The 17585-nt window shown below is 45.2% G+C and overlaps 1 protein-coding gene across 1 annotated transcript; it reads right to left on the reverse strand.

Annotated features, from left to right (window-relative positions):
* Positions 1-224: 224 nt before the first annotated feature.
* Positions 225-14978, reverse strand: LOC137913726 (AN1-type zinc finger protein 3-like). The gene is made up of 8 exons (XM_068757359.1): positions 14849-14978; positions 13993-14062; positions 7351-7391; positions 2907-3080; positions 1390-1392; positions 966-1031; positions 709-879; positions 225-456 (listed from the first exon to the last, which is right to left on the reverse strand). Exons 1-8 carry the CDS (start codon positions 14976-14978, stop codon positions 302-304), a joined length of 810 nt encoding a protein of 269 aa, XP_068613460.1. The 3' UTR covers positions 225-301.
* Between the last annotated feature and the right edge of the window lie 2607 nt (positions 14979-17585).

The following is a 17585-nucleotide window of genomic DNA, read 5'->3' on the forward strand; positions in this document are numbered from 1 at the left end:
GTGTGTGTGAACATGCTGATACTGAACGCGGCCCCCGCACAACAACTAGCGGCCCCTCTCTGGGCCCCCGATCAGCCTCGAGCAGAAGCGAGTCCGAACAGGACATTATCAGGGCGACGTCGAGCTCAGGTCCAGAATTGTCAGGTCAGATGAAGGATGTTACGATCAGGCTTCCTCTCCTCTTCCTCTACTTCCACCACCCCCCCCCCCCCCCATCACCCCATTTGTCATTCCTCGAGCTCTCCTTCCACAACCTCTTCCTCTTTGTAAGTGCCTCATCTCTATCAGGATGGCTGGCCAATCAGGAGCACTCCTCTCCGATGCGCTGGCACGAGCGGCCCACCTTGCGGTCCAGCTTCACCATCTTGAGGATGGCCTCCTCGCGACCACGGCCCAGATGGTCGAACAGACAGTCGTGCTGCTCGGGCAGACGGTGAAGCATGCAGAACACGTAGCCTGGGTGGAAACAGAAAATGGTTTGATGGATTCCCACTTCCTACAGAGAAACCGTTTGGCCATCACCTGGCCAAACACAGCATGGAAAACATTTTCTTACCGGTCTCGCAGAACCTTTTGCGATACGTTTCATATTCAAGTTGAAGATTAAGCAATGAACGAAGCCAAAAGTGAATTATGCTGAAGAAAAGAACTGCAGCGGTCTCGTGAAGATGGAGGTCAGTGCCGTATTTGACGATGACAAAGCCTCACCACAGCGGCAGGAGCCCAGTTCCTGCTGCACCAGCTCTAACTTGGTTTGGCAGCGGTAGCAGCGCCGGCGGTTCTTCTGCTTCGGCAGCCCGCGGGCCTCCTCGCCGCCGCCCTCCTTGTCGTCCGTTCGTGGCCGTTTCTCTGGCGTTTCCTCGCTCTCAGAGCCCGATGCTGAAAATAATCAGCAGGGTTGAAAGTTAGCGCTTCAAGTGGGGCAGGATATAGAGCTACGGGCCGGAACAGGAGAACGAGCGTACCCGATTCTCGGGGGCGTTTTGTGGGGGTGCAGAGTGTGCCTTGGGCCGTTTCTGTGGACGACACGCCTGCAGGTGGAGAATAAAGAGATGCAAGACAGGATTTGTAAAGATGAGTCTCAATGAACATGGAAGACAACTTCCAAGTTAAACCGCTCAGCCAAAATGGGTGACTTCACATACATCAGGAGTCTTAGACTTTTACTGAATGGAACTTGAGGCTTGTCCTTTTTCGCTGTAGAAACAATGACTCAGGAGCCAAACAATCATTGCAATCCACCAGTGAGGACGCCATTAGACTGAAAGCATCATGAGATAACTCTCTAGATGCTTGTTCGATGACTGACTTCCCCTGCCCACGTAGAGAAGCCTGGCAGCTGCTTGTATAAAGCAACAGTTGTAGAAGTCAAACAGACTACGAGCCCACACTCTAGCACAGACATGGGCAAACCACGGCCCGCGGGCCGTATACGGCCCGTTATGCTTTTCAATACGGCCCGCCGAACTTGTCCAATTACCAAAAAATTCAAAATCATAACTTTCATTTTGTCCCTGCAATACCCGTGTTTCACCAGCAGATGGCGCACTGACAACCGCGGTGGAGTGTAGCGAATTACTCTGCATTAGTTTCTTTTTCCCCATTACTCTCTGACCCCGTCTGTAGAAATGAGCGGACCGAAGAAAAGCAAAGTAGACGGTGAGGGCCGAGTGTTTAATAAAGAGCGCACAACAAGATTTCTTTTCACCGAAATCCGATCTACGGCTGCATGTCTGATATGCCAAGAAGCCGTTGCGGGTGGCTCCTGCACAGAGTCCTGCCGTCGCTTCTCTGATTTAAAGAAAATTGACGCATCACTTCAGCTGGTGTCCCGTCCCGTCACAAGACCTTGAAACCGCACCGCAGGATCTGCAGGATAAGTTCAAGTCTCTTAACCTGAATGACTTTTATGTCTCACTTAACGAAGCAACGTTTCCAAACCTCCGGAGGACGGCACAGAATATGCTGTTGTTTGGCTCGACCTACGTGTGTGAGCAGACGTCCAGCGTCATGATCAATAAATCCCGTTCTTCTAATGAAGTGCGTATTTATGCACAGCAGTGGAACAACAATGAGTGCAGCAGAAATGATTGAGATTTAGTATTTCGTGTTTTGATATGTTTTGAATGTTGAAAGTGATCATCTTTTTTCAATAAATGTTGCTTTATTTACGTGTTCAAGTAAAATTTATTAAAAACAGATGCAATCACCAGGTTTGACAGATCACAATGTCATTGCTATTTTAATCTATTTACATTTCTCCTCACACCGTTGTGCCAAAATATGTGTAAATGCTGCATCTTGCATATTCATTGAGACAAACGTACTACCTGGATTAGGGCTATTTTGCACATTTGAAAGACGCAGTTCTTCGTACACACTGTTAGTAAATCGGGTTGTACATTTATCTGTGTGTGTTTACTGTGCTATGAGGTTTGCACACGACACGCAGCGCTTTAGTATATCTAAACACTCATCCAAATGCTCCTGGCCCGGCCCCTCTGTCAAAATTTCAAACCCAATGTGGCCCGCACGTCAAAAAGTTTGCCCACCCCTGCTCTAGCAACAAACCGGGCTTTCCAGTCTGAACCAGCAGCTGATTTCACTCGGGCATTGAGTGCCAGTTGAACCATGTGTACCTTGTGTATGGTGATTCTATTTGTTGTGGCTGCTCACCAACCATCGGAGTATTGCAGTATGAAATTACTTCCTGAATTCTGCAATGCACCCATGGTTCCTTGATGGCATTGTTGAACGTTTTAGAGACTGTGCTGTCGGTACTTTGGCACCTGGCTCTCTATCCCCCTCTGTACTTCACCACTACATTTAAAGACAAAGAACATCCTTCCAATCTTCAACATGTTTCTTTTTTCTTGACGTGGAGGTCGCCGGTTGGACAACCTTACCTTCCCTTGTGTTGGGAAAGATGGGCGAAGGCTCTTCGGTTAACGGCTGCTCGGAGCTCGAGGGTGGCGCTAGGCTACTGCTCGTCTCGCTACTGAAAACTGGCGATTGGCTACTCCCAGTGATCTGGATTGGCGTGGAGGTGCAGTCCTCCCCTGGCTGCTTCTTCTGGATGTCTGTGGTCAATGACAAAAAATAATGAAGTAGGAAGAAATGCGTGTTCAGGACAGGAAATGGAGAGATACACGAAGAGAACAAACACAGAAACTCAAAACAAACGTTCTGTGTAGAGCAGAGGTGTCCATGAACCCAATCACATGATATAGGTACTCAATACAAACACATGGAACACTTAGTATGGAACCAACTTAACTTGCACACATGCATTAGGCAAATTTTGAATAAGAGCTTAAGTAATGATCCGATTCATCAAATGAAACCGTTCAGATCAATCATTCAAGTCACTCCATATGGCCTAAACGTCCTGGTTGCAACTTACCCTCATAGTTGTGCCAAAAAGAAATACATATATACACATCTTTGCATTTGGACTCTTTTTTTGTCTGCTTGGGTACCTTTAAATTGTCATGACTTGATTTCACCTCCTTCAAGATTTTCAAATAATAAATGCACCCAAGTGATTAATTTTTAAATATTCCCTCAACTTTGCCAGCTGAAAAATGATTTGGTAAAAGACCCGATCGCCTCAGACTATTGTGCTGCACTTGGAACCTCTCTGTAGGACACTGGTTGGTATTGATCCACTGTTTTATACCCTCCAGGGGACGCAAGGGAGGGCAACCCAGATTTGAGCTTTTCCTCCACATGCAGACTAACCCACTTGCGCTCAGCCTCTATACTCGTGTGCATCGAGTCTATTCCGAGCATTCGCGCCGTCTGTGAGGCTGAACTGAGGCCAGGCCTTTCTGCCATACTCACCGACAGGGCTGCAGTGCTCCCTCAACCCATCCTGCTAGAATAGTTGGAAACATTTCATGTTTATATTAAACAGTATTAATTGTTGGAATGCATGCCTCTAATCTCTAGGTCTCTACCATGGCTGGGCAGTATGCCTCCAAATCAATGTTACTGTCATTTCAAACTTAGGACTTTATAGTTTTACAGTATTGCATGTTTCTGGCATTCACTCGTTTTCTTCTGCTTTGCGGGTCACGGGAGTAGGCTGGGTACACCCTGAATGTGTCGCCAGCGCAACGTGGGGCCACGCTCAGACAGACAACCACCCACACACACACTGATACACTATGGGCAATTTACATAAAACGCATGTTTTTGGTGGTGGGAGGAAACGGGAGAACTCGGAGGAAACCCATGAACATACAAACTCAGCACGGACATGATTCAAACCTGGTACCTTCTTGTTGTGAGGTGACAGCACGAACCACTCCGCCACCGTGCTCCCCAATCAGAGCTGGTCATTTATGTGACATAGCGAGACTAAAAGTGGTAATTACATTCAAGTACCTTCCAGTACGTCATTGACATCATTACTGGTGTCAGTCCACAGCTGCTTGTGTGCCAGATTCTTTTAGAATACTCTGCCTTTAAAATGACAGTACTGTGCATCTTTACCAATGGGCCTTCAGTTGAGACTGATCCAGACCTGACAACCCTGGGAAAAAATGCACAGCCAAGCATAAACCATAATATAACTAGAAAGACAGAGACTGCAGACCCCGCCTCCAAAAGACTATTGGATCGTGTGAGACAGTAAACAGGGCTTCCGGATCAGAGGGGCCAAACCTGCTCTAGCTTGCTGCTCTGGCACGTACTACAAGACACCTTCTGGACTCTTTTTCCCATCATGCCATTCGTGTCCCTCCCTCTTAAAGTGGCAGTTTACAGCACAGGCACAATTCCTGATGTAAAAATAATTCTAGAATCTGGATCCAGATCCGGATCAACGCCATTCTCGGGGAGGACCGAGCCACGGACAGAACCTTGCTTGTGTAAAAAATTCAAGTCGATTGAGTTACTAGTTTTTGAGTTATGCGCTCGGACAGACAAACAGACAAAGGATTCTTTAACATTGCGAGATAGGGCACTTGGAGGCGAGGGTCTGCAATCTCTGATTGATCAGCTTGTTTTCAATTGAACCCTGGTTCGTTTCGTAAGCGGTGATTCAAGATTCAAGATTTATTGTCATCGTCTCAGAACAGCAACAAAATTGTGATTGGAGCATCAACACTGCATAGTCTGCCACCAGTGCATGAACCCCCAAAAATAATGCAGAGCGGAACAGAGCACGTTATATTTGATCTGGTGTGCATTTTTTATTTTTGAGAAGGTATGTGCACCTGCGCACCATTTATGTGCACCACTTAACAGAAATTATAAGCAAGATGTACGGCTTATTGAACTAATTATTTTTGAAATGCATTTTTTCAGTTTTAGTCGGAATAGTTTTGTTGGTCTCGCTTTTTAGCCAGCGCATCAAAGTCTGGAGTGAGTTTGGTTGTGGAGATACTCAGGATGGATCTGAGGTGTTGGTATGTTAACCTGGATCTGTGGCTGGCTTTGTTGATGTCAACTGCCAACCTCTGAGCAGTAGCCTCCCGCTCTTTTTTCGTTGACTGCTCGCTAGCATTGTTAGCATGCTTTGGGCCTATTGTAGCCATTGTATTCTTTAATAGCCTATGGGCATATCAGGTGGACAGCAGTTGATCTGTGAAAAAAATATTTAGGTGTTGATAGAATAATTTAATATTTCCATCCGCTCTTAACTGTTATTGGAAGGAACAGCCCCATCTGGTGGACAGCGATGTTATTATGATGTCACTAGTCAAGGGGCGAAGCTTAAACTTTGTAAATAAAGGCCTCGAAACAGGAAGTCGGGGGGAGAATACGATGGCAGAGGGCCAAGACGGTCCGTGTGGCCGCTAGAGAAAAGTAACTGGTGTCAAGCCTGATTTCATTACCGGTGTGTTTGGTGATTAATAACATGATAGGGATTTATCTCGATCAGGTGTCCACTTATTAAACACAACATTCTCTGTCCACTTTCCTTTTCTTAGGTCCGCTCATCTTTACAGAAGGGCAGCGGGGTCAAAGAGTAAAGCACAAGTGCGGTGTAATATGCCACACCTCAATAAAGGTCAATGTATATACAGTGCACCATCTAGTAGGAAAACGTGAGAAATGCAGGGAAAATAAAACATTAACAAGGTTTATCAATATAATTTCTTCAAATTCGCCAGGCCGGATTAAAAAACTTAATGGGCCACATATGGCCCCTGGGCCATAGTTTGTCCATGCCTGGTCGAACTCACTATTTTCTGCTCAATGGTGAAAATATAATTATGAAATTTGAGTTTTCTGCAACGTTCCTAGCATTACCTTTTCGCATTGTTAGCATTCATGACTGGAATCAGTTGGCACACCTAGCAGTCTCTGTGAGAGTAGCTCTAGATGCCAAACAGAAGCTTCAAATGAAACAGGTGGAACTGTTTCCTATTTATGTGTGATCAGTGACATCAGAGATGTACTGTACTATGTCATAAGCATACAAAAATGCAGGCCTTTCCATTAACAAATACATGCAGATTTTACTGGTCAACCACTCAAGGCAGTGAATGCGTGTCAACCACACCTCAAGCACTGCTGTTCCACGGGGTGAACACATCGAAGCAATTCAACACCATCAATACCAACTGATCGCCTGGCTGTGAACAAGACAGAAACTTGTCAACCAAATCCACCAACTAGCTGCCAATATTCTCCCATGCTTTTAATGTTATTTGCCAAGTTAAGGTTTTAAGGATAACAATTGTTTTCATTATTAAGTGATCAGCGAAATGTAACTATAAAATGTTTTCAAAATTTCCAAGACGAAGCCCAAAGCGATATCTGGCTTGTTGAAATAGTGAGATATAAAATTACAAGAACTATGTAAAATCTAGAGTTCTCCCGTCGATTTTCATCTCCATTTTGATCTCTGGCTTCTTCCTCACTGTCCTCATGTCTTTGCTGACGCTGTGGTTCAGACTCTGAAGGCTGAACGGAGGAGCTGATCGCTGCTAACAGATCACTGCCATGCTAATCAATAGCAGTGAGCTGGGTGCTGCAACTATTTGACATCACACCCAGAATGCCTAGCAAAGAAAACAACATTGGCGACCCCCAAACAGAATGGATTTTATATCTTATAAGAAATTATTACATATTTTTGTCTATGTATTTACATAGTAAAAGGTAAATTCTTGTACTTTTGAACTGATTTGTCGAAACAGTCAGGGATCACTTTAAGAGAACCGGGAAATATTTGGCATTAATGATGTGACAAAACATAACTGAAATAAGATTTATTTTCAATGATCAATTATGATCATTTAAAGAAGTCCAGAAGTCCATCTGAAGCTGACAGAGGACCGGGATGCTGTAAACCTGTCACATTTGGACAGGCTGGTGGATGAGACAGAGACTTACCCGCAAAACATTTGGAGCAGAGATTCATGGTTTTACTGGACCTGATGGGATATAAAGAAAACCAATGTCATACATCTCACACATCCAGGTTTTTCCTTAACTTATTAAGACTGCTAAGCAAATGTAAAGCTTTTGATACAATTTAATGTCAAATATTTGCTTATGAAACTGCACACAATATCCAGTGGAGAAGAAGCCTCTTATTTCACCACCAAACAATTCCAGCATCCGTTTGTTGCAGACTGGCTGGACACAACATGGCTGCTTCTGTAACACTAGCACGACCTTTATCTCCCCCCTGGCTCGGATTGGACAGTAAAATCTTTCACAACGGTGAAGCTCTTTGTGTTTGCTGATCCTGTAACCGGGCCTTTGTGTCAATAATTTCAAGGAGGGCTGACAGGAATTTGTAGTATGGAGAAGCAAATGAGTGTTATAGGGACACTTAAGAGTAGCTCACAGAGGGTAATACGGCTGTATGGTTATTTTCCTGTCGGCTTCAGAATTGATTCAGCACTGCCAGGTTATATGCAAGCAGAGCTACTATAATCTCAAGTCCATTTTTTTGATCATTAACTATTCAAGGACAAGACCTGAACAGACAAGGCACATGTGTACCTGTTAATTTGACTTTGGAAATGATACATTATTCTAACCCCAACTGTATGATGACCATCACAGACAAGCAGAATGTGAAATGTCCTAAAATGGCCACCGTACATTGGAGATACTCAGGATTGTGTCATAACGATACAGAAAACCACCCTGTTAAATGGGTTTTCAACAAGAACACAATCTTTTCAACTTTCTGGCTCAATCTGACAGCGACCAGAGGGCACAGGGACATCACCAGACATGCTCCATGAGAACAGTGATACCCTACAGAGACTGGCCAACCGTAGGGTATCGTCTGGTCATACAGGAGCAACGCGTCCAATCCTGCAGGACAAGCTTGAACAGACCATTATGCTCCTAAAGCAATGCTAGCGCTCCAACCCAATCCACAATCCGCATTTAAACACAATGTCCAGTGAGCGTTTTGGAAGTCTCACCATTAAAGGTTGAGATCTGACATCCTTTCTTGTGATAAAGAATCACCATGTCTAACAATGATCACGCCCATGAAAGAACTGGTGTCCATACCGACAGCAGTCAAGGAGGCCAATAACCAATATTTGAAGCTGATATTCATTTGCTGTAAAAGTGAAACTATTGGCGTAAAAATTTAGAATACAAACTCCGAAAACTTAATTTCATTTAAATTCCTTGAAGCAAACGTTTCTTGAAGATATTTTTTTTTTATCTTGGGCAATAATCAACAAGATCGTAAAGAGGGAGAGAATGATCAGTACAGGCTGACCAGACAGAGAGACAGAGACAGGAAGGATGTTCAGCATGTTAGAGTGATGAAGAGTAGAGACAGGAAGGATGTTCAGCATGTTAGAGTGATGAAGAGTAGAGACAGGAAGGATGTTCAGCATGTTAGAGTGATGAAGAGTAGAGACAGGAAGGATGTTCAGCATGTTAGTGATGAAGAGTAGAGACAGGAAGGATGTTCAGCATGTTAGAGTGATGAAGAGTAGAGACAGGAAGGATGTTCAGCATGTTAGAGTGATGAAGAGTAGAGACAGGAAGGATGTTCAGCATGTTAGTGATGAAGAGTAGAGACAGGAAGGATGTTCAGCATGTTAGAGTGATGAAGAGTAGAGACAGGAAGGATGTTCAGCATGTTAGAGTGATGAAGAGTAGAGACAGGAAGGATGTTCAGCATGTTAGAGTGATGAAGAGTAGAGACAGGAAGGATGTTCAGCATGTTAGAGTGATGAAGAGTAGAGACAGGAAGGATGTTCAGCATGTTAGAGTGATGAAGAGTAGAGACAGGAAGGATGTTCAGCATGTTAGAGTGATGAAGAGTAGAGACAGGAAGGATGTTCAGCATGTTAGAGTGATGAAGAGTAGAGACAGGAAGGATGTTCAGCATGTTAGTGATGAAGAGTAGAGACAGGAAGGATGTTCAGCATGTTAGAGTGATGAAGAGTAGAGACAGGAAGGATGTTCAGCATGTTAGTGATGAAGAGTAGAGACAGGAAGGATGTTCAGCATGTCAGAGTGATGAAGAGTAGAGACAGGAAGGATGTTCAGCATGTTAGTGATGAAGAGTAGAGACAGGAAGGATGTTCAGCATGTTAGTGATGAAGAGTAGAGACAGGAAGGATGTTCAGCATGTTAGAGTGATGAAGAGTAGAGACAGGAAGGATGTTCAGCATGTTAGAGTGATGAAGAGTAGAGACAGGAAGGATGTTCAGCATGTTAGAGTGATGAAGAGTAGAGACAGGAAGGATGTTCAGCATGTTAGTGATGAAGAGTAGAGACAGGAAGGATGTTCAGCATGTTAGTGATGAAGAGTAGAGACAGGAAGGATGTTCAGCATGTTAGTGATGAAGAGTAGAGACAGGAAGGATGTTCAGCATGTTAGTGATGAAGAGTAGAGACAGGAAGGATGTTCAGCATGTTAGAGTGATGAAGAGTAGAGACAGGAAGGATGTTCAGCATGTTAGTGATGAAGAGTAGAGACAGGAAGGATGTCCAGCATGTTAGTGATGAAGAGTAGAGACAGGAAGGATGTTCAGCATGTTAGTGATGAAGAGTAGAGACAGGAAGGATGTTCAGCATGTTAGAGTGATGAAGAGTAGAGACAGGAAGGATGTTCAGCATGTTAGAGTGATGAAGAGTAGAGACAGGAAGGATGTTCAGCATGTTAGAGTGATGAAGAGTAGAGACAGGAAGGATGTTCAGCATGTTAGTGATGAAGAGTAGAGACAGGAAGGATGTTCAGCATGTTAGAGTGATGAAGAGTAGAGACAGGAAGGATGTTCAGCATGTTAGTGATGAAGAGTAGAGACAGGAAGGGTGTCCAGCATGTTAGAGTGATGAAGAGTAGAGACAGGAAGGATGTTCAGCACGTTAGTGATGAAGAGTAGAGACAGGAAGGATGTCCAGCATGTTAGAGTGATGAAGAGTAGAGACAGGAAGGATGTTCAGCACGTTAGTGATGAAGAGTAGAGACAGGAAGGATGTCCAGCATGTTAGAGTGATGAAGAGTAGAGACAGGAAGGATGTTCAGCATGTTAGAGTGATGAAGAGTAGAGACAGGAAGGATGTTCAGCACGTTAGTGATGAAGAGTAGAGACAGGAAGGATGTCCAGCATGTTAGAGTGATGAAGAGTAGAGACAGGAAGGATGTTCAGCATGTTAGAGTGATGAAGAGTAGAGACAGGAAGGATGTTCAGCATGTTAGTGATGAAGAGTAGAGACAGGAAGGATGTTCAGCATGTTAGAGTGATGAAGAGTAGAGACAGGAAGGATGTTCAGCATGTTAGTGATGAAGAGCAGAGACAGGAAGGATGTTCAGCATGTTAGAGTGATGAAGAGTAGAGACAGGAAGGATGTTCAGCATGTTAGTGATGAAGAGTAGAGACAGGAAGGATGTTCAGCATGTTAGAGTGATGAAGAGTAGAGACAGGAAGGATGTTCAGCATGTTAGTGATGAAGAGTAGAGACAGGAAGGATGTTCAGCATGTCAGAGTGATGAAGAGTAGAGACAGGAAGGATGTTCAGCATGTTAGTGATGAAGAGTAGAGACAGGAAGGATGTTCAGCATGTTAGTGATGAAGAGTAGAGGCAGGAAGGATGTTCAGCATGTTAGTGATGAAGAGTAGAGACAGGAAGGATGTTCAGCATGTTAGAGTGATGAAGAGTAGAGACAGGAAGGATGTTCAGCATGTTAGAGTGATGAAGAGTAGAGACAGGAAGGATGTTCAGCATGTTAGAGTGATGAAGAGTAGAGACAGGAAGGATGTTCAGCATGTTAGTGATGAAGAGTAGAGACAGGAAGGATGTTCAGCATGTTAGAGTGATGAAGAGTAGAGACAGGAAGGATGTTCAGCATGTTAGTGATGAAGAGTAGAGACAGGAAGGGTGTCCAGCATGTTAGAGTGATGAAGAGTAGAGACAGGAAGGATGTTCAGCATGTTAGTGATGAAGAGTAGAGACAGGAAGGATGTTCAGCATGTTAGAGTGATGAAGAGTAGAGACAGGAAGGATGTTCAGCACGTTAGTGATGAAGAGTAGAGACAGGAAGGATGTCCAGCATGTTAGAGTGATGAAGAGTAGAGACAGGAAGGATGTTCAGCATGTTAGAGTGATGAAGAGTAGAGACAGGAAGGATGTTCAGCATGTTAGTGATGAAGAGTAGAGACAGGAAGGATGTTCAGCATGTTAGAGTGATGAAGAGCAGAGACAGGAAGGATGTTCAGCATGTTAGAGTGATGAAGAGTAGAGACAGGAAGGATGTTCAGCATGTTAGAGTGATGAAGAGTAGAGACAGGAAGGATGTTCAGCATGTTAGAGTGATGAAGAGTAGAGCCAGGAAGGATGTTCAGCATGTTAGAGTGATGAAGAGTAGAGACAGGAAGGATGTTCAGCATGTTAGTGATGAAGAGTAGAGACAGGAAGGATGTTCAGCATGTTAGTGATGAAGAGTAGAGACAGGAAGGATGTTCAGCATGTTAGTGATGAAGAGTAGAGACAGGAAGGATGTTCAGCATGTTAGTGATGAAGAGTTTCACATCTTACCATCTGATTCACAAAATCATTTCCGTTATCTCCCTCTGGCCAGACTAGTTCTAAAGATCTTCACTTATTTTTAAGGTAAACATTGTCATAATGATTCCTTCGGGAAACCCATACGCGTGAACCCGCACGCGCGCAACCATTCATGCGCGCCCAGCACGGCGAAATCTCATACACGTGAACCCGCACGCGCGTAACCTAATTCGCGCGACCAGCGCGGGTTAAAGCAACCGCAGTACTTTAACACAAGTTTGTCTTACCTTCTTTAAAATGTGCGCAGGATCGCTGTTCGGCCTCGTCAAACCACCCATCGGCAAACCGGAAGAGGAAGGCTGGCCAGTGAAGAAGTTGCTCCACTGGACGTTAGATTCGCTCCGTCGGAGCGCGTGCACGTTCAGCTTCCTCACCGCGGCTCGAAGACGTCGGTTATATTGAGCGCCGGCACTTCGAAGGACCAACTTATGTCGGGGTTTTTCCCTGACACACTGTGTAAGAAATAATTAAACGCACACAAAATGAATCGGGCAGACAAGCTTCGATACTTTGCCGGTAAGGAGGACCTTGCTCGCCCAGCGGCTGCGACCAAGAGACCCCTCAGCCCTTTTATTAACACGGTGAACGTAGGTGTTTCCCAGGTATTTACGTAGATCCCTACCCCCTTCGATGAAACTAGAGACAAAAGGAATTTTTCCTAGAGAAACCCCCGTGGCTTCCTCCATCTTAAAAACTCTACAATGAGACAATGAAAATAAAACAATAACTCTGACAAATGTCTAGCTAGTTTACTGGATGATGCTACCGGGGTCAGACTCTATAGGCGCATAGTGGTCTATCGTTGTTGTCAAAACTAATTTAAGACCAAATCATGTGCATTCTGTAAAATTAGCTACTAATGTTAAACATACAATATATCAAATGTTTATTACCGTAAACGTCTAGCTAGTTTACTGGATGATGCTACCGGGGTCAGACTCTATAGGCGCATAGTGGTCTAGCGTTGTTGTCAAAACTAATTTAATACCAAATCATGTGCATTCTGTAAAATTAGCTACTAATGTTAAACATACAATATATCAAATGTTTATTACCGTAAATGTCTAGCTAGTTTACTGGATGATGCTACCGGGGTCAGACTCTATAGGCGCATAGTGGTCTAGCGTTGTTGTCAAAACTAATTTAATACCAAATCATGTGCATTCTGTGTGCACCGATCCGCTGCACCGATCCGTCTGTCGATCTCCCGCTCCATCCTTCCCTCACTCGTGAACAAGACCCCGAGGTACTTGAACTCCTCCACTTGTATATCATTAATATCATTAATGATATTCATATATGTAAATACACTGATCATGTTTAATGATTACTCACACTAATTATTAACAAAGTTTTAACAAGGTAGGGGACAGATTTGACTAGAAGTCTTTTATTTTATACAAACTCTTGAGAAACCATGGAAATAAACATTCCACAAAGAATGGGACTATCAATTATTATTTTTTCTAATCTTGTGTTGTTTCAACAGGTAAAAAAAATATATAAAAACTAATTTAAACAGCAGGTCTCCCATCCCCAGTCAGAACTGCTGCTGCCTGATGATTCCAGAACGGACTGAGAATCCTCTTGAGCTGCTTCTAGCAGGAATAAATTTATTCCCGGTTTCCTTTTGGTCTCTGCAAACGAAAAGGTCATTAGAACTCCCACCATCCTCCAAATGCTCAGCTGTCATTCAGGAGTAGAAGTGACTGTTTCTCACCATTAGTGCCTTGGTCCTCGTGGATGGAAGCCTTTGTCATGCATTCAGGGTCTTCTGCTGAAGACTCTGGCGTCTTCGATTTGGATGATCTGCAGTAGTTTTGGTGTGGTTTATCAGTCGGCATAATGAAAGTAGAGATGACCATCTCCGGTATAATCCTCATCACAGGGTCCATCACCAACATCCTCTTCAGCACATCAGTGCACAGGTTCCTGTCACTCCTTTCATTTTCATTGTCTTCCTCCAAATCTTCTCACCTGTCTTGTCTCTCCTCATCCACCGTACTGAATCTACTCTCAGGTGGAGCGGGCTGCACCAGGGTCACACCTGGTGTTGACCTTACAGGAGATGGACTCCTGGACTCTGTGTTGCACACTTGAAGAATGACTCAGTGTGTTTTGGAATGAATTTATTGTAAAATACATACAGACAACATATTTACATGCGCCGGTGTCCTCCTGCGCCACATTCTAGCATCTCTATGCGTGCCCGTAGGTTGCTGCTATCAGTGCTGTCAGACGTGCTCACCACGCAGCACACTCCCTGCTGTGGCGGATGTCGGTAATACACCGTCAATGTATATTGCCTGCATGTCGATATCTCGAGTACAACATTTTACCCCAAACCCATACCATGAAGACTAACAATAGTAAGTCCAGAGTAAAAGGCTTTAATGTTAGTAACAATACTTCAGTAATATACAATAACAATAATGATATGTAAGAGTGTGGGGGTGTCTTGCTTCACAAACACACTATCCTCACATCTGGTTGGGAGATGATGTCACTGGGGTCCATCTGAGGGGTAACAGGCTGATCCATGGTCACCCAGGCTTTTAAAACTGAGCTTCTCACCCTATCTCTAAGGTAGAGCCCCGCCCCCCTACGGAGGAAGCTCATTTCAGCCGCTTGTACCTGCGACCTTGTTCTTTCGGTCACTATCCAAAGCTCGTGACCATAGGTGAGGGTAGGAGAACGAAGATCGACCGCTAAATCGAGAGCTTCACCTTTGGGCTCAGCTCTCTCTTCACCATGACGGATCTGTGCAGAGTCCGCATCACTGCAGACGCTGCACCGATCCGTCTGTCGATCTCTCGCTCCATCCTTCCCTCACTCGTGAACAAGACCCCGAGGTACTTGAACTCCTCCACTTGGGGCAGGATCTCCTCCCCGACCCGGAGGGTACACTCCACCCTTTTCCGGCTGAGAACCATGGCCTCGGATTTGGAGGTGCTGATTCTCATCCCGGCCGCTGCGGCTGCGAACCGATCCAGTGAGAGCTGGAGGGCACGGCCTGATGAAGCCAACAGGATCACGTCGTCTGCAAAAAGCAGCGATCCAATCCTGAGGTCACCAAACCGAACCCCCTCAACGCCCTGGCTGCACCTAGAAATTCTGTCCATAAAAGTTACGAACAGAGGGGCAGCCCTGACGGAGTCCAACCCGCACTGGAAATAGGTCCGACTTATTGCCGGCAACGCGGACCAAGCTCTGGCACCGGTCATATACGGAGCGGACACCCCGTATCAGGGGGTCCGACACCCCATACTCCCGGAGCACCCCCCACAGGACTCCCCGAGGGACACGGTCGAATGCCTTCTCCAAATCCACAAAACACATGTGGACTGGTTGGGCAAACTCCGATGCACCCTCAAGGACCCCGCCGAGGGTGTAGAGCTGGTCCACAGTTCCACGGCCAGGACAAAAACCGCATTGCTCCTCATGGATCTGAGGTTAGACTATCCAGCAGATCCTCCTCTCCAGTACCCCTGAATAGACCTTACTGGGGAGGCTGAGGAGTGTGGTCCCTCTATAGTTGGAACACACCCTCCGGTCCCCCTCTCTGGCCCTCCTCTGGACTCGGGAGCTGTAAACTGAGTCCAAGTCAGGCAGACGGTGACCCACAATCCCCTGAGCTGTCCTCCAAATGCTCAGGTTTCATTCAGCGAGCTGGAGGAACCACGTTCCCGGATCCCGGTCACAAAGCCTTTGTTTTATGTCTCCTCGTCCACCGAACTGAAACGACTCTCAGGTGGAGCAGGCTGCACCAGGGTCACACCTGGTGGTAACCTTACAGGAGATGGACTGCAGGGCTCTCGTTGGGAGATGTCACTGGGGTCCATCTGAGGAGAAACAGGCTGCTCCATGGTCACACAGGGTATTAATATGCTCTTCATTCTGCGGAAGAAATGTGAGAACATCTTCTTCCACTTCTTCTTCTTCTTCTTCTTCTTCTTCTTATCCTCCTCCATGGATGTTCCCTGGGTCTCTGCAAACAAAAAGGTCATTAGAACTCCCACCATCCTCCAAATGCTCAGCTGTCATTCAGGAGTAGAAGTGACTGTTTCTCACCATTAGTGCCTTGGTCCTCGTGGATGGAAGCCTTTGTGATGCCTGAACATTCTGGCATCTTGTGTTTGACGGTTTGCAAACTAAACACAGATAGAAAAGTATTCCTGTTATCATCTGAAAGAACCTGATAAACCTCACTCAAAGGTGATGATGATGGTTGCCATAACCAGAGAAAATCTTCTCACCTGTCTTGTCTCTCCTCGTCCACCGAACTGAATCTACTCTCAGGTGGAGCGGGCTGCACCAGGGTCACACCTGCTGTTGACCTTACAGGAGATGGACTGCTGGACTCTCGTTGGGAGATGATGTCACTGGGGTCCATCTGAGGGGTAACAGGCTGATCCATGGTCACACAGGCTTTTAAAACTTCCCCCATTCTGAAACTCTTCTCCTCCATGGATGTTCCCTGGGTCTCTGCAAACGAAAAGCACATTAGAACTCCCACCATCCTCCAAATGCTCAGCTGTCATTCAGGAGTAGAAGTGACTGTTTCTCACCATTAGTGCCGTGGTCCTCGTCGATGGAAGCCTTTGTGATGCATGCAGGGTCTTCTTCATGCAGGGTCTTCTGCTGAAGAGTCGGCATGATGAAAGTAGAAATGACCATCTCTGGTATAATTCTCATCACAGGGTCCATCACCAACATCCTCTTCAGCACATCAGTGCACAGGTTCCTGTCACTCCTTTCGTTTTCACTGTCTTCCTCCAGGTTCACCTAGTTCAGGAAGAAACGGTTAAAGCCACCATCAGTCACTCATTCTTATGATCCATAAGAACATCATCGTTCATCATTTAAAAAAACAAGGAACTTTTATCCCTTACTTTATTCAGATCATCCAGACAATTCAGCTCCTGACCTGTGGGATAAAGACCTGGCCTGGGATCCTCCTCAAGCATCTGAAGAAGAAGAAGAAGATGAAGAACTTTAGGAGGAAATGCTTTCTGAAGGAAAGTGTTTGTGTTTACATGACAGTCAGAAAATGTTTTGCACGTTATGTTCATTGGAGTTGAGACATTTGAAGGCGTACCTTATGTTCCTGCATGTTGTCTTCAATCTTGAAATATTCCTGTGCATGAATCCCCCTGTTAAGAAACCAGGAACGTGGAGTTCCCAGTAACTTAACCATTTGTGCAACCTGGAGATAAAATACAGATCCGTCATTTTTACAGCATTTCCAGTTCCGTCCACTGAACTGCCCTTTCCCCACATCATTTCAGATTGGTATTTATTAGAAGTGAAGTTGAGGACTTTCACAAAGTCAGAAAAAGCAATATTTCAAGACACTGAAATGTGGTGTGATCTTAGCAGCTCGATAAAGCTTTTGTTTCCAGCAGCTATAATTAAGTAGGGACAAGCCCGTCCGGTGCTGGACCGGGACTCTTCAGAAAGCTGACCTGACTGAACAACAAACAAGAAGGCTGATTACCTACAGATAACTTACCACGGCTCTATCTGAGCTCCCACGAAACAGCGGTTCACCCAAGAGCATGCAGGCCATC

Source organism: Brachionichthys hirsutus, unplaced genomic scaffold, assembly GCF_040956055.1.
Source record: "Brachionichthys hirsutus isolate HB-005 unplaced genomic scaffold, CSIRO-AGI_Bhir_v1 contig_389, whole genome shotgun sequence".
Classification (NCBI taxonomy): domain Eukaryota; kingdom Metazoa; phylum Chordata; class Actinopteri; order Lophiiformes; family Brachionichthyidae; genus Brachionichthys; species Brachionichthys hirsutus.

Coding starts and splice junctions, on each gene's coding strand:
- LOC137913726 (XM_068757359.1), bottom strand. CDS start 14,978: ATGAGAATCAGCACCTCCAAATCCGAGGCCATGGTTCTCAGCCGGAAA. Junction 14,063..14,848: donor CCTCGGGGTCTTGTTCACGA/GTGAGGGAAGGA, acceptor GGTCAACACCAG/GTGTGACCCTGGTGCAGCCC. Junction 457..708: donor ACTGGGCTCCTGCCGCTGTG/GTGAGGCTTTGT, acceptor GTTTCCACCCAG/GCTACGTGTTCTGCATGCTT.